This window comes from Echeneis naucrates, chromosome 9 (genome assembly GCF_900963305.1).
Source record: "Echeneis naucrates chromosome 9, fEcheNa1.1, whole genome shotgun sequence".
NCBI lineage: Eukaryota > Metazoa > Chordata > Actinopteri > Carangiformes > Echeneidae > Echeneis > Echeneis naucrates.
In genome coordinates this window covers 24,242,580-24,268,813 of record NC_042519.1, presented here as the reverse complement: position 1 = coordinate 24,268,813, position 26,234 = coordinate 24,242,580, and the positions used below count along the sequence as shown (strand labels likewise).

The 26,234-nt window shown below is 47.5% G+C and overlaps 1 protein-coding gene across 1 annotated transcript in view; it reads left to right on the top strand.

Annotated features, from left to right (window-relative positions):
• LOC115048504 (glutamate receptor ionotropic, NMDA 1-like) overlaps window positions 1–24,372 on the top strand; it is a 31,388-nt gene extending 7,016 nt beyond the window's left edge. Inside the window, 20 exon segments of the mRNA XM_029509999.1 lie at window positions 5,309–5,443; window positions 5,529–5,705; window positions 9,598–9,660; window positions 10,437–10,534; window positions 11,103–11,224; window positions 13,535–13,709; window positions 14,184–14,334; window positions 14,430–14,516; window positions 15,126–15,261; window positions 15,344–15,471; window positions 16,768–16,932; window positions 17,355–17,473; window positions 17,657–17,769; window positions 17,845–17,993; window positions 18,248–18,405; window positions 18,494–18,655; window positions 18,741–18,850; window positions 18,942–19,087; window positions 22,309–22,416; window positions 24,307–24,372. Coding sequence (XP_029365859.1) covers window positions 5,309–5,443; window positions 5,529–5,705; window positions 9,598–9,660; window positions 10,437–10,534; window positions 11,103–11,224; window positions 13,535–13,709; window positions 14,184–14,334; window positions 14,430–14,516; window positions 15,126–15,261; window positions 15,344–15,471; window positions 16,768–16,932; window positions 17,355–17,473; window positions 17,657–17,769; window positions 17,845–17,993; window positions 18,248–18,405; window positions 18,494–18,655; window positions 18,741–18,850; window positions 18,942–19,087; window positions 22,309–22,416; window positions 24,307–24,372 — 2,568 coding nt within the window.
• Window positions 24,373–26,234: the final 1,862 nt, after the last annotated feature.

The following is a 26,234-nucleotide window of genomic DNA, read 5'->3' as shown; positions in this document are numbered from 1 at the left end:
TGGGCTGTACAGGAGACCAAGGGTGTGTTGAAGCCCTGAGAAGTAAAAAGGCTGCTTTAGCCAACCTGCTGGGTGTAACAGCACAGGGAGCTCTGGTCCGGTCACGCTTCATGAACGCCTCCCTGATGGACGCCCCGTCACAGTTCTTCTTCGGCCTGGAGCGCAGGAACGGCCCGAGGAAGATCATCCACTCCCTGCGCTCCGACGACGGTTCCCCAGTGGAGGACGCTCGGGAGATCAGGAGGTTCGCCACACAGTTCTACCAGGAGCTGTACCGGAAGGAGCTGGTGGAGGACCCTGAGCTGGCTGCAGCCTTCCTCTCCAGCCTGCCACAGGTGACAGCAGCATCCAACACCATGCTGGAGGCCCCGCTGACTGTGGCCGAGCTGAACGCAGCCCTCATGAGCCTCGCCAGCAGAAAGCTCCTGGAATCGACGGTCTCCCAGTGGACGTTGCCAGCATACTGAAAATCAACGGTGGTCTGGCTGCACCTTTCTCAGTCCAAAGGGGGGTGAGGCAGGGGTGTCCTCTGTCAGGGATGCTGTACTCCCTGGCCATAGAGCCCCTGCTACACAGGCTGAGGGGGGGGCTGGGGGGAGTGGCCTTCCCTGGATGTCCCGCAGCAGTGAAGCTGTCGGCGTACACTGAAGACCTGACCATAGTTTTAAATACACAGAAGGACATTTGTGTTCTAGAGGAGAACGTGGACCTTTTTAACAAACTGTCTTCAGCCAGAGTGAACTGGAACAAGAGCGAAGCTGTGGCAGTCAGAAAAGACTCTTTAAATGAGCTGGTTTTACCGGGGGGGCTGTGTTGGAGGACGGGAGGGCTAAAGTACCTGGGGGTGTTTTTAGGTGACGAACTGTTTTTAAAAAAGAACTGGGACGGAGCCCTGGAGTCCACACAGGGCAGACTGAGGCGGTGGGGGTGGCTCCTGCCCAGCATGTCGTACAGAGGAAGGACACCAGTGGTTAACAATCTGGTGTCCTCCTCTTTGTGGCATAAGCTGGCCTGTGTCGACCCCCCCCCGAACCTGCTCTCCAGGATCCAAGCAGCACTGGTGAACTTCTTTTGGTACAAGCTGCACTGGCTCCCACAAGCACTCCTATTCCTCCCCAAAGAGGAGGGGGGGCAGGGGCTGGTGTGCTGCCTTCAGGCTCCAGTTCACACAGGCCCCTGGCTCAGCTGGTCCTGCAGCGTGTCGGGGGCCCAGGACTGAAGGACTCCGTGTTTTTAATGGATTTTAAGACGGTGAGGATCCACACCCTGCCTGAGTTTTACAGAGGACTGTTCACCGTCTGGAGGCTGCTGCGGACCCGGACAGCTCAGCACACCTCCCTGTTCTGGCTGCTAAAGGAGCCGCTGGTCCGTGGAGGACGCCTGGCCCCCCCCAGCTGGGCAGGAGCAGCAGTCAGCCAGGTGTTCAGCAGTGCAGGGATTTTAACTCTGGGTGACATGATCACCCTCACCGGACCACAGCTGAGGGACGCAGCACGCCTGGCAGCCGCTTTGGGACGGAGGTCGGAGCGGATCCTGGGCAGGCTGCTGGACCACTGGAGGGGCTCTCTGACCCCACACGAGCTTCTCCTGCTAACGGACCACAGCGCTGGTGTGACCACACCATGTCCCAAAGACCCCTTTCCCCCCATTATTGCCCGCCCTGGATGGTCTGCTGGGGGTCAAAGTTCAGGGAGCCGGTCGGAGGTGAACCTGGGTGAGGCCAACAGTAAACTCCTGTCAGCGCTGATGGTGGAATGTCTGAACAAAAAGAAGCTGCAGAGAGCCGACTCCCCCTGGAGAGCTCACCTGGGCCTCGGTGAGGAGGTCCGGCCTGAGTGGAGGAGCCTCTACAAACCTCCACTCACCAAAAAGGTGGCCGACCTCCAATGGAGACTCCTCCACGGGATCCTGGCAGTGAACGCCTTCGTCTGCATCCTCGACCCGTCCACCTCCAACAAGTGTCCCTTCTGTGGTGCCGTAGAAACGGTCTTCCACTGTTTCTCCCAGTGTCCTCGGCTCGGCCCCCTGTTCTCCCTGCTGGACACACTGCTCAGGAAAGGAGGAGAGGTGTTCTCCCTCCAGACCTTCATCCTGGGCTTCAGGTACAGGAGGGCCACCAAACACAGGAGCCAGATGATAAACTTCATCCTGGGACAGGCTAAACTGGCCATCTACGTCTCCAGGAAGAGGACGATGGAGGACAGTGTGGACACTGACCTGGTCCTCCTGTTCAGCAGGATGGTTAAAGCCAGAGTGATGGTTGATTTTAAATATTACAGAGATGCAGGACCTGGACCAGTTCAGGGAGATCTGGACTCCAGGTCTGGTCCTCTGCTCTGTGCAGGAGGACCAGCTACTCTTTTCGGATCAGCTGATCTGAGCAGGATGTGTGACAAAAGACTAAAATGTTTTTAAACCTGTCTGTGAAAATGAGCTAAATAAAGCTATCTTAAAAATCAAATCAAATCTGTCTCTCTCTCTCTGAGTGTGTGTTGGGAGTGGAGGTTGGTGAGAGTGTGTGAGTGAGTTTTCAGACTAAAAGTCTATTTTTTTCTTTTCTTTTCTTTCCTGTGTGTCATTGTTCGGTTACTGGTTTAATTGTTTAGTGTTTATCTAGTGTTTAGTGATCTTTTGGTGTCTTTGTTGGTGGTTTTCTCCGTGTTTCGTGGCGGGGATGGCGTCCTCAGAGATGGGGAGGTTGTACTTCTGGGGGGGGACTGGAACTGCTGCACAGATTGGGTGGACAGGACGGGACAGGAGCCCCACCCTCAGTCCTCCTCTTTTCTGGACTCTTGGGTAAAGGTGACAGATAACAGAGTCAGTGCAGCCAGACTGGACAGGTTTTACATCTCTGGGTTTTTTATTCCCCGTATAACAAATAGTAGCATCCTCCCTGTGGGGTTTACAGACCATCACTTAGTGAGGGCAGAGCTGTTTTTATCCCCTACCCAGAGATCATCACCATTCTGGCATTTTAATGTGAAACTTTTAATGGACAATACTTTTTGTGAAAATTGTAAACTCTTTTGGTTTTATTGGAAGTCCAGAAAGGAGGATTTCCCCTCCATTAGTCAGTGGTGGGAGGTGGGAAAGGGGCAGATCGGGGTTTTCTGCCAGAAGTACACGGCCTACTCGACCACCAACACCAGGAGGGCTGTGGAGCAGCTGGAGAGTGCGTCCCCAGCCAGCGCTGAGACCCTGACCTCCAGGAGACAGCAGCTGAGCGGCCTTCTAAATGAGAGAGCCAAGGGAGCTCTGGTCCGAGCTCGCTTCACCAGACTGAAGGATATGGACGCTCCGACCACCTTCTTCTTTGGTTTAGAAAAGTCCGAGGCCCAGAGGAAGAGGATGGTGTGTCTCCGTCTGCCGGACGTGATGCTCTGAGTTTGGACCTGTCCCTCCAGGAGCTGACCTCGGCCGTCACCCAAATGGCCTCGGGGAAATCTCCGGGCATGGACGGGCTGCCTGCTGACTTTTTTAAACACCAAGTGGTCTAAATGGACATGGTTGCTACCTCAGCTGTCCTACAGGGGAAGAGTTCTGATCATCAACAACCTGGTCGCCTCGTCCCTGTGGCACAGGCTGCAGGTGTTGGTGCCTCCACCTGACCTCCTAGAACAAATACAGCGGCTCCTGGTGGACTTCTTTTGGACTGGGTGTCATTGGGTAAGAGCGTCGGTCCTGTACCTCCCTGTGGCAGAGGGGGGTCAGGGCCTGGTGGACATCAGGTCCAGGTCTACAGCCTTCAGGCTTCAAGCAGCTCAGTGGCTGCTGTATGGACATCCCCCCTGCTGGTCGGCGTTGGCCAGCCTGCTTCTTCGGAAAGCCAGCTGGCTTGGATTAGATAAATAATTTTTCTTTTTAAAACCAGCTGGATGCGACCTGGTGGGGCTCACACCCTTCTACAGGTCACTGCTTGATGCTTGGATGACATTGACTGTCGCCCGACCCCCTAAACCTCGGCCAGGGTTTTGGCTCTTTGAGGAGCCCTTGTTTTTTAACCCCCTCCTGCCTGTTGCTGCCCTCTCCTCGCCATCACTGAGGGAGAAACTCATCGGGGCGGGAGTGGTGAAGCTGGGCCCCCTCACTAGGAGGACTCCTGAGGAACTGGCTGCGGTATCAGGGATCTGGTCCCTCAGGATGCTACGGACTCTCTTGGAGGAAGTGTGGTGTTCATTGCCTGCTCCGCTGAGGGAGTTTGCCAGGACTATGGCTGACCAATGGAGAGAGGGCCAGGATTACATCTTCCCCTTGGTCAGTGTGAGCAGTGTGGGGGAGTGGACCGAGGACAGCGGTCAGCTCCTCTCCCTGAGGACACCAGTGCTGGCCACATTCAACACATGCAGCAAACAACACCTGTACCTCAGCTGCATCAAGGTGCTGAACCTCTGCTGGCTGGCTGGAGTTCGGGAGTCGAGGTGGACCGGGGTGTTGGAATCAGACTCTTCCCCTAAAGGCTGCTGGGGTCTCCTGTATAAGTGTCCCGTTGAAAAACGGATGGCCGACCTCCAGTGGAGGATTATACACGGAGCTATAGCTACGACCAGACACAGAGCTCACTTGGACCCCGGCACTGAGGTGCCCCTTCTGCCAGGAACCTGAAACCCTCCAACACCTGGTGCTGTCCTGCCCTCGCCTGGCAGGACTGATGGACCTCCTGAACGAGTGGGTGGAGACCCTGGGAGAAACCTTCTCTCCATCCCTATTTGTGTTTGGTCCCAGATACACCCCCAGGAAGAGACAGTCCCTGGTTTTGATTAATTTTATCTTTGCAGCTGCTAAGTTGGCGATCTGGAGAACCAGAAAGAATCAGATGAGGGGTGAAGGCTGGACTGACCCGGTCCGCTGTTTGAAAGGTTTGGTGGTGGCTCGGTTGAAAGTAGAGCGAGCGTTTTTCACCCTGACCGGGAACATGAACGGGTTCAGAGCCTTGTGGGACTGTGGGCATGTCCTGACCTCACTGGGGGACAGCACTCAGCTTGGCCTGGCTTAGCTCAGTTTAGTTTGGCTTATCTTATTCTTCTTCCACCTTAGTGTGTGTGAGAGGGTGTGAATATAAGTTTCCATGTTTTTTGTTTTGTCCTTTTTATTAATTTAACTTTCTGAATTTCCTGATTTTTCTTTATTGATTTTTTTCATAAGACTTTTAACTTATTTGCAAAAGTTTTTAAGAATGAGTGATAAATAAAGTTTTTTTTAAAGTCTCTGTCTCTGTCCTCCTGCTCTCTCTCTCTGTCTGTCTGTCTCACATTTGGTTTCATCGCTGTCCTGATCAGTGATTGGATAACAGCTCCTTCTTCTTCTGCAGGTCTATGCGATCCTGGTCAGTCACCCTCCTCAGTCCAATGACCACCTGACCCCGACGCCCGTGTCCTACACCGCCGGCTTCTACCGGATCCCTGTGGTCGGCCTGACCACACGCATGTCCATCTACTCTGACAAGGTGACCATTAGGTCCATCAGGTACATCGGGGTTCTGTTCCAATATTAACACCCCCTGTCCTCCCTCCTCCTACCCCCCACCCCAGAGTATCCACCTGTCCTTCCTGAGGACCGTCCCCCCGTACTCCCACCAGGCTCACGTCTGGTTCGACCTGATGAGGGAGTTCAGATGGAATCATATCATCCTGATCGTCAGCGACGACCACGAAGGACGAGCAGCACAGAAAAGGCTGGAGACACTGCTGGAGGAGAGAGAGACCAAGGTCAGAGACACTGAGACAGACACACACTGAGACACTGAGACAGACTGACACAAACACACAATGAGACAGACTGACACAAGCACACACTGAGACACTGAGACAGACAGACACAAAGACACACTGAGACAGACTGACACAAACACACAATCAAACAGACTGAGACAGACACACACTGAGACACTGAGACAGACTGACACAAACACACAATCAAACAGACTGAGACAGACACACACTGAGACACTGAGACAGACAGACACAAAGACACACTGAGACACTGAGACAGACTGACACAAACACACAATCAAACAGACTGAGACAGACACACACTGAGACACTGAGACAGACACACTGAGACACTGAGACAGACAGACACAAAGACACACTGAGACACTGAGACAGACTGACACAAACACACAATGAGACAGACACACACTGAGACAGACTGACACAAAGACACACTGAGACACTGAGACCACTGACACAAACACACAATGAGACAGACTGACACAAGCACACACTGAGACACTGAGACAGACAGACACAAAGACACACTGAGACAGACTGACACAAACACACAATCAAACAGACTGAGACAGACACACACTGAGACACTGAGACAGACTGACACAAACACACAATGAGACAGACTGACACAAGCACACACTGAGACACTGAGACAGACAGACACAAAGACACACTGAGACAGACTGACACAAACACACAATCAAACAGACTGAGACAGACACACACTGAGACACTGAGACAGACACACACAAACACACAATGAGACAGACACACACTGAGACAGACTGACACAAACACACAATCAAACAGACTGAGACAGACACACACTGAGACACTGAGACAGACAGACACAAAGACACACTGAGACACTGAGACAGACTGACACAAACACACAATCAAACAGACTGAGACAGACACACACTGAGACACTGAGACAGACAGACACAAAGACACACTGAGACACTGAGACAGACTGACACAAACACACAATCAAACAGACTGAGACAGACACACACTGAGACACTGAGACAGACACACTGAGACACTGAGACAGACAGACACAAAGACACACTGAGACACTGAGACAGACTGACACAAACACACAATCAAACAGACTGAGACAGACACACACTGAGACACTGAGACAGACACACTGAGACACTGAGACAGACAGACACAAAGACACACTGAGACACTGAGACAGACTGACACAAACACACAATGAGACAGACACACACTGAGACAGACTGACACAAACACACAATGAGACAGACTGAGACAGACACACACTGAGACACTGAGACAGACTGACACAAGCACACACTGAGACACTGAGACAGACTGACACAAACACACAATCAAACAGACTGAGACTGACACAAACACACAATGAGACAGACTGACACAAACACACACTGAGACAGACTGACACAAACACACACTGAGACAGACACACACTGAGACACTGAGACAGACTGACACAAACACACAATCAAACAGACTGAGACTGACACAAACACACAATGAGACAGACACACACTGAGACACTGAGACAAACTGACACAAACACACAATCAAACAGACTGAGACTGACACAAACACACAATGAGACAGACACACACTGAGACACTGAGACAAACTGACACAGACACACACTGAGACACTGAGACAGAAACAGTCCGTATGAAGACACATGTTGTCTGTCGTGTTTCTGTAACTGTCGCTTTGCTCTAACCAAGAATGTGTGGTCCCCCCCATCCTCCTCCGTCCTCCTGCATCCTCCTCTGTCCTCCTGTCCTCCTCTATCCTCCCCTGTCCTCCCCCATCCTCCCCCACCCTCCCCTGTCCTCATCCGTCCTCCCCTGTCCTCCCCCACCCTTCCCTGTCCTCATCTGTCCTCCCCCTTCCTCCACCATCCTCTCCTGTCCACCCCCGTCCTCCTCTATCCTCCCCTGTCCTCCCCCATCCTCCCCCACCCTCCCCCGTCCTCCTCTATCTTCCCCTGTCCTCCCCCGTCCTCCCTCCATCATGTCCTCTATCCTCAGTATTCTTCACTGCAGCTTTTCCTCCATCACTGCTTCCTCTTCTTCTCCTTCTTCTTCTTTGTCTTCTTCAGTTCTTTAATCTCCACCAAGAACCTTCAATTTGTTAATCAGCAGATCAGAAGAACCAGAGGAACCTTCCCCTCTGTGATCACGTGGACTTTTGTGTTCATTCACGTGTCCTCCTGATGGGACACTGAAGAGACAGAAGAACCCTTTTCAGGTCTGATCACAAATTTCTCAGTGGAGATTGGAGAACTTTTATTATCAGTGTTCCTGTCAGTCTGTCTTCCTGTCTCTCTCTCTCTGACTGTCGGTCCACACCATCTTTCAGTTTTTCATCTCCGTCCCTTGTTTGTCTTGCATCACTGATGGAGAGTTGGGTCATGTGATCCCATGTCAGCTGCCTGAGCTGTTGACCTGTCTCCCTGCTCGACCACCTGTTTGTCTGACTGTCTGTCCACACATCAATGGAGACATCAAGAAATAGAGGAGGGAGAGGGAAGAGCCAGAACAGGGGGTGTGTCTTCTCTTCATGAATAATGGAGGATCATATGAATATTAATCACATCAGTTAAAGTAGATGAACAGTCTGAATTAAACATCCATCTGATGTGATTCATAATGTAATAATGATGAATACCGCAGCAAAAAACAGTGTGTACACAAGACAACACAACAGAATACAACACTGGAGAATCAGCTGACCGCAGTCTGAGCTCAGAGCTGGATGTGTAATCATGAAAGTAAAATATTAATAACCTGCATTTGAGATCTGATCAAACACAACTTTCAATGAACTGGGTTCTTTTTCAGTGTTGGCTAATAATTTTTAACCAAAGAATAACCAATAATTTTAAAACCCTCCGATTCAGTCTCATGGACACCTTTGTGGGCGTGGCCTCTTGAACCAGGACACACCTGTAGACTAAGGTTAGAATCATTTACAACAGCTGCTCACCACAAATAACCTCCAACAGGCCTGGTCTTGGTCTGAGGTTCATTTGGTTAGCTTCATATTCACAGTTTCTGTTTAGTGTGAAAGTCAAAGGAAAGGAAAACACATAAAAAGTGTGTGTGTTCAGGGACTGTGGATGTAAATTTAATGAGATTAACATTTGGAGCGGATTGAGTCGAGGACTAATGGGACGCTCTGTTGTCACGCCAACTTAACATCACAGGAAGTTTCCTGGGAGGAAAATGTTGACTGACCTGGTTTAGAACCAGCAGATCGCTGAGCTGGGCTCAGACTCACAGCGGGTCTCTGCTGGTCCTGGACCACGTGCACTGGACTCTGTTGATAACTAGTTAAAACATGCTAGCTCAGTTGTTGTGTTGCTGTGAAGGAACCACAAGGTCACATGATGCAGTGCAGGTCATGTGGTTTAGTTACATCAGGAAGTGTGCACAAGTCTTTTGGTTAGCCTTCTCAGCTGTTAGCTTGTTTACAGTTTAGTTCATAATAAACAGGAGCTAACAGTCAGTTAGCCGCTGCTCGCTAACTCGCCACCTTGTTAGCTTCAATTTAAACATAAGTGTTCGGGTGAAACAGCTGTTGTCATGGTAACTCATAGTGGATGTGGTTAACCCTGCTGAAAACATCAGTTCGAACCAAGGCCTAACCTTGACAGACAGACAGACAGACAGACAGGTGAACAGGCTGACAGATAGACATACAGGCGAGCAGGCAGACAGACAGGTGATCAGGCAGACAGACAGGCGAGCAGGCAGACAGACAGGTGTCTGCTCCTCCTTGTTGTTGCTGTTCTTCAGTTCTGACTGTTTAATCTTGTCTGCGTATTTTTTCTGTGCACATCAACCATCAGACTAAAAACAGGAACTATGAAAACCTCGACCAACAGAACTTTGACTTCAGGAGAACACCCAAGGTATAAACTTGCATGGTCAAATGATGCACGCCGCCCAACCAATCTCTGAGCTCGCCCAGTAGCCGAACACCAGTCAGCCCGCCCACCCAGAACCAAGCGGCTCCAGAGATAGACTCTTATCCTGGTGGCTCGTCTTTTCTCCACCATCTTTTCTTTCTTTTGGTTTTTCATGAGTCCTGCTCACAGGAACAGGAGAGACGCCCTTCCTCTTCCTCCCCCACCTCCCCCTCCTCCTCCCCCCTGACTTTCTTCCATGTGAAGGGTTGCATGCAGTCAGGCTGAGGCTTGACCCTGCAGGTCTGAGGAACTCTGCCCCCCAGGAACCCCCCGCAACATCAAACCGTTCCTTTTTCTTTGGAAAATGTCCCCCTTCCCCTCCCCCGCCTCCCTCCTCCTTCTCTACACTTGAATCTTTTTTTAATTTGCGATGCATCAGCGCTCTCTAACATGCACGTCCCCGATTGGTTGGTTGGAGTTTGCATGTCCACCTCACCTGCTGAGCGACCGGCCCTCTCCAGCTTCCACTTCACTTTTCTTTCAGTTCAGCAGATCTTCAACACTGTTTGTGTCCATTTTGTAGCCCTGCCCCTTCCTCCCGTGGTAGCGTGGGTGAGAGGGAGCATGGTCGTGGCCGGGGGCGGGGCGGGGCGGGGCAGGGTGGAGGGGCGGGTTGAGGGGGGTGTTGATAGTTCTAATAGTGCCTGTTCTATGATGTGTTCTCCGGTGTGTTGTTCTTCTGTGCTGTGTTCTTAATGTCCTACGATGGCGTCATCCAGGCGGAGAAGGTGCTGCTGTTCAGCCAGGGCACCAACCTCACTGCTCTGCTGCTGGAGGCCAAAGACCTGGAGGCTCGAGTCATCATCCTGTCAGCCAGGTGAGGATGGAGGTGTTCAGGTCCAGTAGGTCCAGTATTGGTGCCAGGAACCTCAGTCCCTAATGTTCTGTACGTCCCTTTTGCCACAAAAACAGTCCTGACCCTGACAGTTGTCATGGTAACCAGGTAATCAGTGTTATTCCTGTCATCTCTTAGTGTCATTATGTTTGATCAGGGTTTGGGTTTAGTTGGTCAGGAACCAGAATCTCACTTTGACCTGTTGCTTGTCTGTCAGCCATCGTGTTCCTGTTAAACTAGTAGAAATCAGATTTGGAGAAGAAGGTACATCTGACCTTCTCTTGAGTCTGTCAGTCACACAGTAGCCCTGCCCCCTAACCCCTCCCCTGCTTCCTGCTCTGTTTCCCTCTAAATGAACATCATGTTGTGTTTCAGACTGAGACCATAAACTCATCAGGAAAACAATTACTGAGGAGGAGGAGAGACATTTTCCCATAGACTTCAATACAGTCTGCTTTTAAGACCAGTAGAGTGGCCTTGTTGAGGTGATCTCTGGATGGACTGGTTGTGGGGTGGCCCTGCTGTTGACCGTCAGTGTGTCTGTCTGCAGTGAGGACGAAGCTGCTGCCGTTTATAAAGCTGCTCGTCAGCTCAACATGACGGGATCCGGATACGTCTGGCTGGTCGGAGAGAGAGAGATGAATGGGAAGGCCCAGAGCGAAGCTCCAGATGGTAGGTCTTCATCAGCTCCTCCGTCTGTCTCTCTCTCTCTCTCTCTCTTTCTCTCTCTCAGCTCTGCTTCCATCGGAACCTCGATCGTCCATGTTTGATGAGATGTCACTTCCTCACCTGCAGACAGAAATAGATCAGCTTGTTTAGTTTCTATATTTAAACTGACATCAGTTTCAAACAGGAAGTGAGGAGAGCGAAGACAAACGATGACTTCATCAGAAACTGAATGCACTGATCTGGAATCAGAGAGCTTTAGCATTAGCATTAGTAAAATCACCTCTTTAGTCAGCAAATACTCTCAGGTGGATCAGCCGTTTGAGTCCTCAATAAAAATCATAGGATGGAAACATGGCTGATGGCCTCCACTCCTGGCCTAAGCTAGAGGAAGCTAGTCCTTATAGCTTCAGTTGGCATCCTGTTGTGTTTCTCTGGTGTGTGCAGGTTGAACATTTAAACATCAGCGCCGTGTTTAAAGGTTTAACTGCTCTTTCTGTTCGGCCGGGCTTGTTGTTAAAGTGTGACCTTTGATGTGTCTAACATCTTTTTGTTTTTCATTTTCTATAGTGTGTGTCGTCCGCCTGCCCGTCGTCCCGTTCTCACAGTAGACAAGCCAGTAACATGCTGCTGTGTTTGGGGGGGCTTTTTGCTGGGTTGTGGGCGGGTAGGGGGGTGGGGGCTTTAAACAGCTTGTGTTGCTGCAGTTTCCGTCACGTGTGTCTGAACAAACACTGGTAAGGTGCCGCCGCTGCTTCCTGTTACCTGCCTGATGCTCTGTCCTTTAATGCCATTGGCCATGTCCACAGTGTGGGGGTGGAGTTTATTGAGTCAGCTGATCGCTCAGTGAGCCAGATGAAGACATGATGAAACAGAACCTGCTGATGGTATTTAAGATCAGATGAAAGCATCAGTGATCCACCATCATAAATACTGACCCCTCTATTTAACATTTGAATCATAGATTTTAATACAGAAGTATCACTGATGTGTTTGATCTGAAAAACCAAATTCTGGTCTCTCTGGCTGTTGGGTTGTCGCCTCCCGCTCTGTTTCTGTGGCCTTTTGTTTTGAGAAAACATCCTCACCAGCTGCAGCTCTCAGATACATGATGTGTTATTTTCTACCCATCTCACCCAGATGTGTCAAAGATGATCCATCATTGTCTTGAAAGCAAAGCAGCACTGCACTCTGAAAATGATCCTCAGCTGTTTTGTCTCTGTCAGGTTTCAGGTTTATCTGCAGGGAAACATTTTCAATTTCATTTGAAGGCTGCTAAATACATGAAACTTTAATATTCCCTATTCCCAAACAAAATATAGCGCTTTTTCTAAAACACTTCTGCAGTAACTGAAGAAAACAAAGAGGTTTAGTTGCCACCGTGTCGAGGTATTCCTGTTATTTTGTCCACCACCTCCATCATGTTGTTCCCTAAACAGAAACCTGTGAAGCTGCGTTGGGACATTATGGGCTTCGTTTTTTTTTTCTTTTTTCAGCAGACACTCTTCACATTATGAAGAAAAGGTTTCTGCATTTGGTGCTTCAGTTCACTAACCAGTGGTCTGCTAGCATTGTTAGCATTCCTCAGTGGAAAGAAACGTCTGCTGCAGATGTTCAACCAGTTCAAGAGGAAAACTGGCCACAACCATCAGTGTTCAGTTAGCAGCATCTGTTTATTCAGGAGCATCAGTGAAAAGGAAACTACCGAAGCTCTACTTCAGGTTAGAGGTTTTACTGAGAAATCCTAATTTGTCCAAAAGAGTTTTGGAGAAACATGTTAGCTAGCTGTACTTCCGGTGTAGTTTCAGGGATGCTAGTGTTAGCTAGATGTGTTGTATGTTTGTCAAGTTGAAGTGCTCTGGAGGGAATGCTGACAGTGTGAGCTAGCCGTTCTTGTGCTTTGATGAAGGAACATGATGGTGTTGGTGGTTTCTGACGGCGCCCACATTGGTCCGCCATGTTAACTGTGTTAGCCAGCCATGGTCAGCTGGAGGACACATGGAGACGCTTTTCATCGCAGTGTGACGATTTTCTGCTGAAGGAAAACACCAGACGGGTCATACTGTCTCACAGAGGCTCTTCCTGCCCCGAGGCAAACAGCTGTGATTCTCAGAGTGAACTCCCAGCATGCACCTTGGTAGAACTAAACACTGACCTGACACCTGAAGCCCTGAGTATGTGTGTGTTACACTGAAGCACAGTTTTAATTACAGCAGCAAAATTAAAGCGTGTGAGAGTTTAATTAACCTGAGTCTGTATGAATGAGGACAAATTTCAGTCTGGAGCCTGTTTAACTCCCTGCTGTGTGTGTTGCAGGGCTGCTGGGCCTCCAGCTCATTAACGGTAAGAACGAGTCGGCTCACATTGCCGACGCCGTGGCCGTGGTGGCTCAGTCTCTGCAGGAGCTGTTTGAGAAGGAGAACATCACGGAGCCTCCGCAAGGCTGCGTGGGGAACACCAACATCTGGAGGACCGGACCACTCTTCAAACGGTCAGTAACCTAACCCGTCACCAGGTCAGAGGTCAGAGGTCAGAGGTCATCCTTATTACACAGGAAGGATCCTCAGAGCTCAAAACCTTCCATCAATCTGATGTCAGCGAGTTTATTGTGTTGACAGAATAAAGAGCTGATTTTTCATCATTAATGAGCAGAACTCCTGATCAGATAAAGATAGAAACAACCAATGAGAGGAACACATGAGAGGAACTTTTCTTTAGAGAAGAAGGAAACATTCAGAGTTTAGTTAGTTCTGGCTTTCTGACCTTGTCTTCTTCCTCCTCTGCTCTGTGAACTAATTCCATCAGTTTCTAAGTCTATGCTGTAACGCAGCAGTAACATCAAGTTACCTGTTGTCCCTTTGAGTCACATGACCTCTTTATGTTTTGAATGAAACCATACAAAGTGAAAATAAAAACCAAACTTCCACTGAACTGACAACATTCCTGCCTCTGATTGGCTCCCTAGGGTGCTGATGTCATCAAAGTACCCAGACGGTTTGACGGGACGGATTGAGTTCAATGACGATGGTGACCGGCGTTTTGCCACCTACAGCATCCTGAACTACCAACAGAAAACAGGACGCTTTGTCCCCGTTGGAGTTTTCAACGGATCACAGGTACAGCACACCTATTCACCTGGTCACCTGCTGGGTCAGCTGAGATGATGAGGCAGACATGTTTGAGGTTCCGACTATGAACTTGTGTGTTTCAGGTTGTGATGAACCCTCAGAGAAAGATCATCTGGCCTGGAGGAGAGACGGAGAAACCAGTTGGATATCAGATGTCAACGAAACTGAAGGTTTCCACATATTCAGCCATTTTAATTACAACAATTCATGTTTAACTAAGAAACATTTTAAATAAATGATAGAATGTCTAAAAACATCAGTGAACATATTTTATTATGTAAAAAACATTTTTTTAATGTCAAGAAATATCGGTAGCATTTAATACATCTTTAAATGACAAACATCTGAAAAATGAAAAATATCTTTTAAAATTCTGAAAAATGTTTTTAATTTCACAGAATGTCGGTAAATGCTATGCTTTTAATATAAACTTTATAATACACAAGAAAATTGTGTTAAATAAATAAATACAAAAACAAAAGGCAGTTTAATAAAATTATAATTACTATCATGCAAATATATATAATGCTAAAACTTATGTCCAGAACATTTTTGAAAATATCCAACAGAAATTTGTGCAAATAGGAAAAATACATCTGTAACATGTTGTAAAAATATGATTTAAGTTGGTTAAATAAACAAAGATTGAAATCTCTTCTGCTTTAAATATTCAATCTTTTTAGAATATGAAACAGAATAATGAGAAAAACATGTGACCAGAATGTACAGGAAGCAGATGGAGACACAGCAGTGATGCCGATCTGTGTGTGTGTGTTCAGATTGTGACAATCCATCAGGAGCCGTTTGTGTATGTGAAGCCCACAAAGAGCGACGGAACGTGTAAAGAAGAATTTACTGTAAACGGAGTTTTGATCAAGAAGGTCATCTGTACCGGACCGAACGGGACCATCCCAGGTAACACAGTGACACACACATACACACAAACACAAAGACACACGGCCAAGTAATCAGCTGATGGATATATGTGTGTGTCCAGGTCAGCCCATTGTCCCTCAGTGTTGCTATGGTTTCTGTATCGACCTTCTTATCAAGTTGGCGATGAGCATGAACTTCACCTACGAGGTTCACCTGGTGGCTGATGGGAAATTTGGCACGCAGGAGCGCGTAAGTTTGTTTGTGTGTGTGTGTGTGACCTTCTTCCTGAAGGAAACAGACTCACTGGTGATGTCACTGTCTGACTGACCTGTTTACTGATTCAGTAGGCGTACATCACTGAGCCTTGTTGCCATGGAGACCACCACTCTGTCCCTGACTCCGAGCTTACTGAGAGACATTTAGTCATCACTCTCTCTCTGTCTGCAAATAGAGTTTCCTCCCCTTCATCACGTCATCCTTTCCTCTCTGTCCTTCCTTTCCTCTCTGTCCTTCCTTTCCTTTCTGTATTTCCTTTCTTCTCTGTCCTTCCTTTCCTCTCTGTCCTTCCTTTCCTTTCTGTATTTCCTTTCCTCTCTGTCCTTCCTTTCCTTTCTGTATTTCCTTTCTTCTCTGTCCATCCTTTCGTCTCTGTCCTTCCTTTCTCTCTGTCCTTCCTTTCCTTTCTGTATTTCCTTTCCTCTCTGTCCATCCTTTCGTCTCTGTCCTTCCTTTTCTCTCTGTCCTTCCTTTCCTTTCTGTATTTCCTTTCTTCTCTGTCCTTCCTTTCCTCTCTGTCCTTCCTTTCCTTTCTGTATTTCCTTTCCTCTCTGTCCTTCCTTTCCTTTCTGTATTTCCTTTCCTCTCTGTCCATCCTTTCGTCTCTGTCCTTCCTTTCCTCTCTGTCCTTCCTTTCTTCTCCGTCCTTCCTTTCGTCTCCGTCCTTCCTTTCGTCTCTGTCCTTCCTTTCCTCTTTGTCCTTCCTTTCTTCTCTGTCCTTCCTTTCCTCTCTGTCCTTCCTTTCGTCTCTGTCCTTCCTTTTCTCTTTGTCCTTCCTTTCCTCTCTGTCCTTCCTTTCTTCTCTGTCCTTCCTTTTCTCTCTGTCCTTCCTTTTCTCTCTGTCCTTCCTTTCCTCTCTGTCCTTCCTTTCTTCTACGTCCATCCTTTCGTCTCCGTCCTTCCTTTCTTCTCTGTCCTTCCTTTCCTCTCTGTCCTTCCTTTCGTCTCTGTCCTTCCTTTCCTCTCTGTCCTTCCTTTCTTCTACGTCCATCCTTTCGTCTCTGTCCTTCCTTTACTCTCTGTCCATCCTTTCGTCTCTGTCCTTCCTTTCCTTTCCGTCCTTCCTTTCTTCTCTGTCCTTCCTTTCCTTTCTGTATTTCTTTTCCTCTCTGTCCTCTTGTCCTCCACACTGTTGTGAATAAATCTGGACTAAAGGATCTGGTCTGTGAGGTCAAACTGGTTTTGTCCCATCAGTTATAACATTACATCCAGAGGTTCCCTCTGTCATCAGAAGGAAGAGTCTGACCTGAGTCCTGCCCCCCTCCCCAGGTCAACAACAGTAACAAGAAGGAGTGGAACGGAATGATGGGAGAGCTTCTGGGGGGGCTGGCTGACATGATCGTCGCCCCCTTAACCATCAACAACGAGCGCGCTCAGTACATCGAGTTCTCCAAACCCTTCAAATACCAGGGGCTCACCATCCTCGTGAAGAAGGTGAGTCCACCAGCACCCCCCCCCTTCACTAGCTTCCTTCACTAATTAAGATTTTATTGTCAACAAGTTTGAAGAATGTAAGAAAATAATAGAATTTGGAGGGTCTCCGGACTCAGATGGATCTCAGTCCATATCATCAGTCTGTATGTATCATATAGAAACTCTGAAGGACCAAACTGGTTTTGTTGGTCTCTGAAGACTGATGTTCTTCTGAGGATCCTCTGACAGTCCACTCAGAGCTCTGTGGGGTCATCCTCGGACTGTGATGTCACTTTCTCAGGGTCCTGATTGGTCAGAGGGCCGGGCGTTTAGACTCAGTGATCTCAGGCTCCAACATAAACTGCTCTGGAGCTTGTTAGCCATTCAGCATCAGTTGCCGTGGTGATATGTATGTGTGCGTTTGTGTGTCTGTGTGTGTTCAGGAAATCCCTCGCAGCACTCTGGACTCGTTCATGCAGCCGTTCCAGAGCACACTGTGGCTGTTAGTCGGTCTGTCGGTCCACGTGGTGGCAGTGATGCTTTACCTATTAGACCGGTTCAGGTAAACAACAAGCCGTAGTGACAATACTACACAATAATAGAGCAACAAAATATCAACAATACTACACAACTACAGTAACACAACATGTTATAGTGTGATAAAACAACAGTACGACAACAAACCAGACAAATAATGGGATGAAACATCAGTGTTGTGTAATGTTGTGTGTCTTTTTGTGTGCAGCCCGTTTGGAAGGTTCAAAGTGAACAGTGAAGAAGAAGAAGAAGACGCCCTTACCCTGTCCTCAGCCATGTGGTTCTCATGGGGAGTACTGTTGAATTCTGGGATAGGAGAAGGTGAGACATCATCCAACTGACCACCCCTCCCTGCCTCTGACATCACCCCCCTAACCCCGCCTCTCCTGGTCTCAGGAGCTCCCAGGAGTTTCTCAGCGAGGATTCTGGGTATGGTGTGGGCGGGGTTTGCTATGATCATCGTGGCGTCCTACACCGCCAACCTGGCAGCCTTCCTGGTGCTGGACCGGCCTGAGGAGCGTATCACTGGCATCAACGACCCCAGGGTGAGTCCCCGCCCCCAGACTGCCAGGGGGGAGTCCAGGTCTGACTGAGTGGAGCAGATCTCCGTCAGCCCAGACACCTTTAGACTACAGACCAGGGACCAGGGACCAGGAAGTAGCTAAAGGTTTAAAGGGGACAATACTGAAGGTCTCTCTGGGGTTGTGGGGGAACCAGGATGTGGTTTTGAGTCCTGGGTAATGACCCAGTCCAGATGTGACCCTTTGTCTGTCCTCTGTCCCCTGTCCCTTGTCTTCAGCTGCGTAACCCATCAGATAAGTTCATCTATGCCACAGTGAAGCAGAGCTCGGTGGATATCTACTTCCGCCGGCAGGTGGAGCTGAGCACCATGTACCGACACATGGAGAAGCACAACTACGAGAGCGCCGCAGAGGCCATCCAGGCCGTCAGAGACAAGTAGGTCCCGTCCCAACCCAAAGAGAAGTGTCCCGGCGTGGGCTGGTGCACACCTACAGGCCTAATGTTCCTTTTCCCTCTCCCGCAGTAAACTTCACGCCTTCATCTGGGACAGCGCCGTGTTGGAGTTTGAAGCGTCGCAGAAGTGTGATCTGGTGACGACAGGAGAACTTTTCTTCCGCTCTGGATTTGGGATTGGAATGAGGAAGGACAGTCCGTGGAAACAGAACGTCTCACTGGCCATTCTCAGGTGAAGACACATCTTCAGACCTCAACCAGGTCTGTCCCTGTTTAACCCCGGACCTTCTGCTATTAACTTTGTTGTGTCTTCTCAGCTCTCATGAGAACGGCTTCATGGAGGACTTAGATAAGACGTGGGTTCGATACCAGGAGTGTGACTCCAGGAGCAATGCTCCTGCAACCCTGACCTTTGAGAACATGGCCGGTGAGTCCCTGACGCTTCTTTACTGACAGATGGTGGTCATGATGGTGAGGTTTGAGGTTCCAGATCACCAGACATCACCTGTCCTCTTCAGGTGTGTTCATGTTGGTTGCTGGCGGCATCGTAGCTGGGATCTTCCTGATCTTCATTGAGATCGCCTACAAACGGCACAAAGATGCTCGGAGGAAACAGATGCAGCTGGCCTTCGCTGCTGTGAACGTGTGGAGGAAGAATCTGCAGGTACCCGACTTTACTGATCTCAGCTGGACTTTTAATCTGCTCGGATCTCTGTTCTTTTTTTGATGCTGATGGAGAAAAGCTCCAGTTTGTTGTCTTTTTCCACGGTTACCATGGTTACTGCAATAACGATAGCTGCTAACAGATTAAAACTCTTTGAGGCAGCACTGAGATGATCCAGGTCTCTGTTGAAGGGATGAGTGTGTCGAGTTGTGTTGTGTTGGATCAGGTGGAGAATGTGTGTTTGAGGTGTCAGGAAGGTGCAGGAAGGAGCTCAGGGGTCACAGAGGTCATGGAGCTGATGCTTTGATCTGATTGGTCCCCAGCAGTGTTAGGATGATGATGATGCAGCTCAGCGGTTCAAATCAAACTTTATTTTCACTCCGAATCAATTCTGAACAGAATGAACTGAAAATATAAATTCAGAATTATCCTCATGAATATTTACTGAATTCTGACAGTCTCATTTGTATTAATTATATTTCATGACATTTCTGTTTTTGCTTCCTCATTTTGACTCACCATCAGTAAATCCATCTCTTTATCATCCTCCAATTTGATGCACATCAATTAAAAAGTGGGAAACAAATATTGGACATGAATTTGTTTCAGATTATTTCTGACAGGAAATAGTTCCTGGTTCCCACATGTACAGGTATTCATGTTTTTATGCCCACTTCCCTCCAGTAAAAGATGCTTTCTGTGTGAAGTCTTTGTTCAGATGTTTTTCCCCTTGTCCGCATTTGGACTTGCATTAAAAGTCATCACTTCTCTTCTGGATTAGCACTTCAAACAAGAGCTGCTAAGGGATAACAGCTAGCAGGGGATGATTAGCACTTCAAACAGCTGTGACTGGAGGCGAGGAGTTAGCGATGCAGGATTAGCATATGAAACAGACAGACAGGAAATTATCCTTCAGTGTTTTCAGATGAACTCAGATCAGCACCAACCTCAGCTCCGTCCGGCCTCAGTCCTCAGGAATAAATATGATCTGAAGGTTTCACCCACAAACAGGAACATTTATCCTACAGTAACAACTATAATTCATTGTGGTTTTATTCACTAATGTCCACAATTTGCCCTGAGAAAGGTTTTTAAAAGTGCACTTGATGGCTACATACATGATGCTAAACAGTTAGCTGTTTCCATCCGGGGTGTCATAATCAGGGACTGATATGACGTTTGTCACTACACCAGAAAACATTTCATGAGCTGAAACTGATAGCTGCTGTTAGCATAACTCAGCCTTCCTGTGGATAAAGTGACGTGGCTATGATTCGCATGTTAGCTGCACATTTTGTTGTCTGTGGGTTAGGGTTAGGATTTCCTGACTGTAGCTGCTGTGGTGGAGCTCACTAAAGTAGATGTGAGTGAATTCTAACTGCTAACAGCTAACCAGACAGTCTGCAGGTGATCAGTGAAGTGAAACCTGCTGTTGAACCAGATCAGTGTTGTATTGGATATACTGAACGTCACAGAGCCTGAAGTGGGTTTGTGGGTCGCCATGCGGTCCTGGACTCAGCTGGGTCCCTGACCCGGAGCTCTGATTCATGATCGATGTGTTTTATTGACTTTATTTTCCATTTCAAAGTGAATGTGTGAAACCAAACGGGGGCTGGACACAGTTTTAAGATTCAGTTTTTTTTATTGCCATCAAAACCTGTTCTGACTCATAGCAACAATCAATCCTGAACCAGATATTTCACGACCACATCTCCATGTCCAAATCAGAGTCCTGCTTTAAAGCTCCGTCTTCCACTAGCACTCGTGGTCACTTAGCATAATTTGGCTCAGTGAAGCTTCAGCTGAATGTTTCCTTCTTCTCCAAAGAAAAGTTCCTCTCATGTGTTTGGGTTGTTGGAGAGCTGATCCAAAGTTTCTATCTTTATCTGATCAGGAGTTCTGATGATGAAAAATCAGCTCCAAATATCTGATTGTCTTTATTTTGTCAGCACAATAAACTCACAACCATTCAGGACTGATCCAGAGACTCTGATTGGCTGTGACATCACCCACCGAAGCCAATGGGAGTGTCCGACATAGAGACGCGATTCTAGACGTCACTATCAAAGATGGAGGATGTGAAAGAATGGATAAACACACAGGAGGAGTAAGAGAGTTGGACTGATCCAGATCTGATCAGCTGATTCTGTTTAACCTTCAGAGAGCAGCTGATGGAGGAGGAGACTCCTCCTGATTGGTCAAATTTCAACTCACTGTCCTTAGAGAAGACCTGGATCGGGATCTTCTTTGAACTGGACTAGCAACAAGTGTTAATGTCTCCACTGATGTTGTTGGTTTCGGTCAGCGGTCTGATGGCAGAAAGAAAATGGCTGCCTGTGACACTGAACTGTGACAGGTCAAAGGTCAAACTGATGTTTTTTATGATGTTCTTGAATATTATCACCCATGTAGCCCCCCGCCACTCCTTGTGTTCCCTGTTCACACACACACACACTCCCTCTCAGTAGAAGTGACGTTATATCAGCAGTGTTGGTATAATGATCTGATGTGTTCAGACACCCACCCCCATGTGTTTCCTCTGTTGTATTCTGTCTATCTGTTGTTGTGTTCGTGTCTGAGCCTCATGTTGTGTATTTACCTGGTGCTGTGTGTTTGTGACTGTGGAGCAGTAAAACAGAGTGAAGCTCTCTTTTACTGAAGCACCACCTCACCTGAAACAGACACACACACACACAGAGGACATGGACTGTGTCGCCACTGAAGCAGAAACACAGTTATATAATCAGCTGCTGTGGTGATGACATAATTCATCCAACACTGAACCAAATGTGTCACAATCAGCTGTTACTACACAACACAATGTTGTCTCTAACATACTTCTTTTACCTTTTCTCATCACACACTGTACTGTGTATATTTACATCACACTCTCCTGTACGACACCTGTGTGTGTAATTTATAACAGTGTGCTGTGATGTGAGTCCAAACACACACACAGACAGTGATTAAATGATGTCTATGGTATCAATTGGTGATTAGAGTATTAGTGAGTTCAGTTTGTCCTGATGATTATTGATGATTATTGGAGATTATTAGTGAATATTAGTGTGTATTAGTGAAGTTTAATGCGTAATGGTGAGTTCAGTTTGTGGTGATTTTTAGTGATTGTCGGTGAGCTCAGACTGCTGAGGATTGGTGAGTTCAGTGAGTGTGAACTGTGTGTTAATGTGTGTGTGCACCTATCGTATGATTTATTTTAGGATAGGAAAAGTGGTAGAGCAGAGACCGAGCCCAAACTGAAAACCTCTTTTAGGTCCATCACTTCGACCTCCGACCTCAAACGCCGTAGAGGCTCCGGGGACGCCACGGTAAGGAGATGAAGACCACTTACCCTCCTCCCCGCCCTCTCGTGTTTCTTCTCCTTCACTGATTTTTTTTTTTTTTTTTACTTTTCTCCTCCTTTCCTCATCTCCTTCTCTCCCCTCCTTTCCTCTCCTCCTTATCTCCTTATATCCTCATCTCTCTCCCTCCTGTCTCCTTGTCTCCTCTCCTCCATCATCTCCTTGCTGACTCATCAGTCAGTCCTTCCCTCCATCAGCTCTCTGTCCCCATGAAGACAGACAGAAGACAGGAAGTGTCCGTTCAGTCCTTCAGGGTCGTGTCGTGGTTTGAGGGTTTTTTGCGTCCTCTTGCAAAGGAGAAGTGAAGAGGGTCAGACTGTGTGGTCTCTGTTCTCCTGTGGACTTTGTGTCCTTTCATTCGTCCTCTGTCTATCTCTGTCTGTCCTTGTCCTCCCTGTTTTGTTTCTTCTTCCTCCTTCCTGTCCATCTGTTCTTCATCTCACTGTCCACAAACACTGAGAATCAGACATGTCCTCGGAGCTCGGCCAGCAGAGACATCTCTGTCCTCTAACTCTTCCTGTTTTCAGCATCATGTCCAGGAGGTGTCCGTCAGTCTGGACCTGGAACTGGTTTCTCTGTCAACTCAAATGTCTCCCTCCTCCCCCACAGGACTCTGCTGCTCTCTGGATCCAGATCACGTTGTGTTGTCGCCTGCTTCACTTCTTTTTTTTTTTTTTTAAGGTTTTGTCTCAGGGGAATGGGTTTTATATTTTCTGTCGACCCCCCCGGGCATGACGTCCAGATAGTGCCTCTGAGGATTGACACGCTCCCCCGTCGTCTGATATGAACATTTGAAGTTTTAATGTTCAGTAATAGATGGGGTGGGCTCAAACTCATTTTTCTTTGTGACCATCTCTTTATTTTCGATATGAGTGTTTTCCTCTCAGTGGATTTGAATGGTGTCCAGACTCTACACACACACTGCCTCTGTCCTCCTCTGCAAGCACGACTCTCCTGTCCAACACAACAACACTCTGGACGCACAACTTCCTGCTCGCTTGTTGTTGTTTGGCTGTAGTAAGCAGAGAAACTAAAAATTTAAGTCACCGCTTCATTTGTCCCCAGGAAGAGTTTCAGAATTGTTTCTTGTTTGTTCTAAATATTTGTTCTTAGCTGATGAGTCCCATTTAATTAGTTTAATTAATTTAACATTAAAATGATCTCCACTTATCCATTTTCGTGTCACAGAGACAGATAGACCTACGGACAGTTTAGAGTCATCAATGAACCCAAACATGATGTCTTTGGAGGCCCCAGGCCGGGAACCAAACCAGGACCTTCAGTGATAAACACTGTGTTGCTGTGCTGCCAACATAAATCTTCATGATAGATATATTTAATGTATATGTCCATCTCATACTCAGCTATTAACATAATGTACTAATGACACTTGCATACAAACATGTACATGTATGAATGTATACATTTACACATAAACACTATATATATATATATATACAGTCAGTGTGTGTTGACGCTAGAGACAAACAGAAGAGTTGATGAGAAACATGAAACTGAATATATTTACCATGTTGGTCTATAAATCGTATCATCATATAGATTTTTCGAGTAAATAAACATTTGTTGGTCCGGACTCTGATATAAACAGAAATGTGACAGGAAACAAATAATCAAGAAATCAGCTGATCATAAACTGTATCAGAAAATGATCACTAAACGATTATTAATGATGCCATCAGCCAAATCATTAATTATCAGCCCTTTATATCAACCTATCGCTGCTCTGACTCTGGCTCCGCCCCCTTGGATTCTGGGGTTGGTCTCACTTTGTGTGTTAAATTCATTAATTTGTGTGTTTCCTTTGCTCTTTTCCTCTTCTTGTCCCTCTGCCTCTAGCCGTATCCGACTGACATCACCGGACAGCTCAACCTATCAGATCCCTCCGTCAGCACCGTGGTCTGAATCAGAGAGAGCTTCACTGCTGCCGCTGAGCCACACACACACACACACACACACACACACACACTCGCCTTGCTTCACATGTAGCCATCAGCTTCCAATCAGAAGATCTTTTAATTTGAAAGAACTGTTTTTGACTGGTTTTAATTTGGTAATGTCTGCCACAGTGTACAGTTTGGTCTGTTTCCTGTCCATCCATCAGTCTCAGAACTGGACCACCTGCTAGCTATGCCTGGTTCTGGACACAGCTGGACTCACATAGAACTTACTGCTCAGTGTCTGGTCCATCAGGATCCTGGATCCTGTTGGTGGGGACCTGCTGATCGGACCCCACCAATAAGGAGCCTGTCGATCGGGAACCTGATCACTGACCTCGGTGTGGTAGGAGGGCGGAGTCTCTGGGACAGGAAGCTGTAGGCGCACCAGATTGTGGGATCTTGTCCTGGTCTGATGGTGCTGCATCATGAACACTGGTAACTATTGTGGTTTATGAGGAAACCTTTGAAAATCAGCTGTTGGTCTCTCAATAAGTGGTTTTTGATTTGTAGGAACAGAGTCAGATTTGTCAGCTATCACCTGCTTGAATGAAAGCTTCAGTGTTTTTAGTGCATTCATTTTAAATTATGAGCAAACTTTTATTTTGACAGGAACAGGAAATATGTCATGACCCCAACCTTTGACCGTAGGTTTTTACATCAATGTTTCTGTGACCAAAATCACAGTGTGAATCAGATTTATTCTGTTTAAAAAACTTTCTGACCCAGAGGCCCCACCTCCTCCATCCTGGCAGTCCCAGGCATGCTGGGTAATGTAGTCTCTGCTCCGCCTTCACTGTGTCCCTGCTGAAGATGTCAGTCTCTGTCTACCTCCACTACACTGCCACTAACAGACACAGATATCCTCAGGAACCTCCTGAGGAACCTCCTGAGGAACCTCCTGGGGAACCTCCTGGAGAACTTTCTCTGGAAGATCCTCAGAGGGTTCCCGAGGATATTCCTGAGGAACTTCCTGACTCCTCAGGCTTTAGGTCAGGAGGTTCCTTTGTGACTCCTGGTGGTCCGGATGACTTGAGAACAAAAAGCCACTGAGGAACTGTAGAGAACAGCTGAGAAACCCTAGAGTTACTCTAAGTATCATTAGAGAACCTTATACAACAGCTGTACAGAAGCTAACAGGGCTGAACAGGAGGTGACATTTTAATGACTTTGGAGCAAATGTAGCTTATTTAGGCTAACAGTGCAGAGTTAGCGTAGGAAGGCTAACTGTTGCCAGATTCTCTCAACTTGTATTCCATCAGCATCAGAAATGCTAATGCTCCGTGTAAAGCTAGCCGTACACCAAATGGTGACAACATTATTTCACACGTCAGATGCTAATAATGCTACAGATCCCTGATTTTACATTCACTTTTTCATTCACATCTTTATGAATAAATGAAGTTGAGTTTGTATCTATATGTTTGATGAACGAACCAGGAATGAAACAATTTGTCAGTTATTGATTATAGGTGATTGGCATAAAACTAATAGGAGTTCATCATCCTCATCAGCTGACCATCCTCTCATGCTGCAGGTAAAGGTCAGAGGTCAATCGATCGATCAGGAGGCAACAGGCCTTTGGTGTTAGTTTGAATTGTCGTGTTTGGTCCTTTTAATGTCATTGATCATCAATCGATCGATGATTCCTCTGAGCTCAGACGCTTTGTTCTCAACGATGCTTGACATCTTCACTCCGAAGCTGAGCTGCTCCCACTTCAGGCCTCCTGACCCTCAGTCCGGGTCCTCGATTGACCTGGATCAGGTGGACGGTTCATGTGAACTTGAGTTTAAAGTGTTATTTTGTTCAGTTTTACTACAAAGAAACAG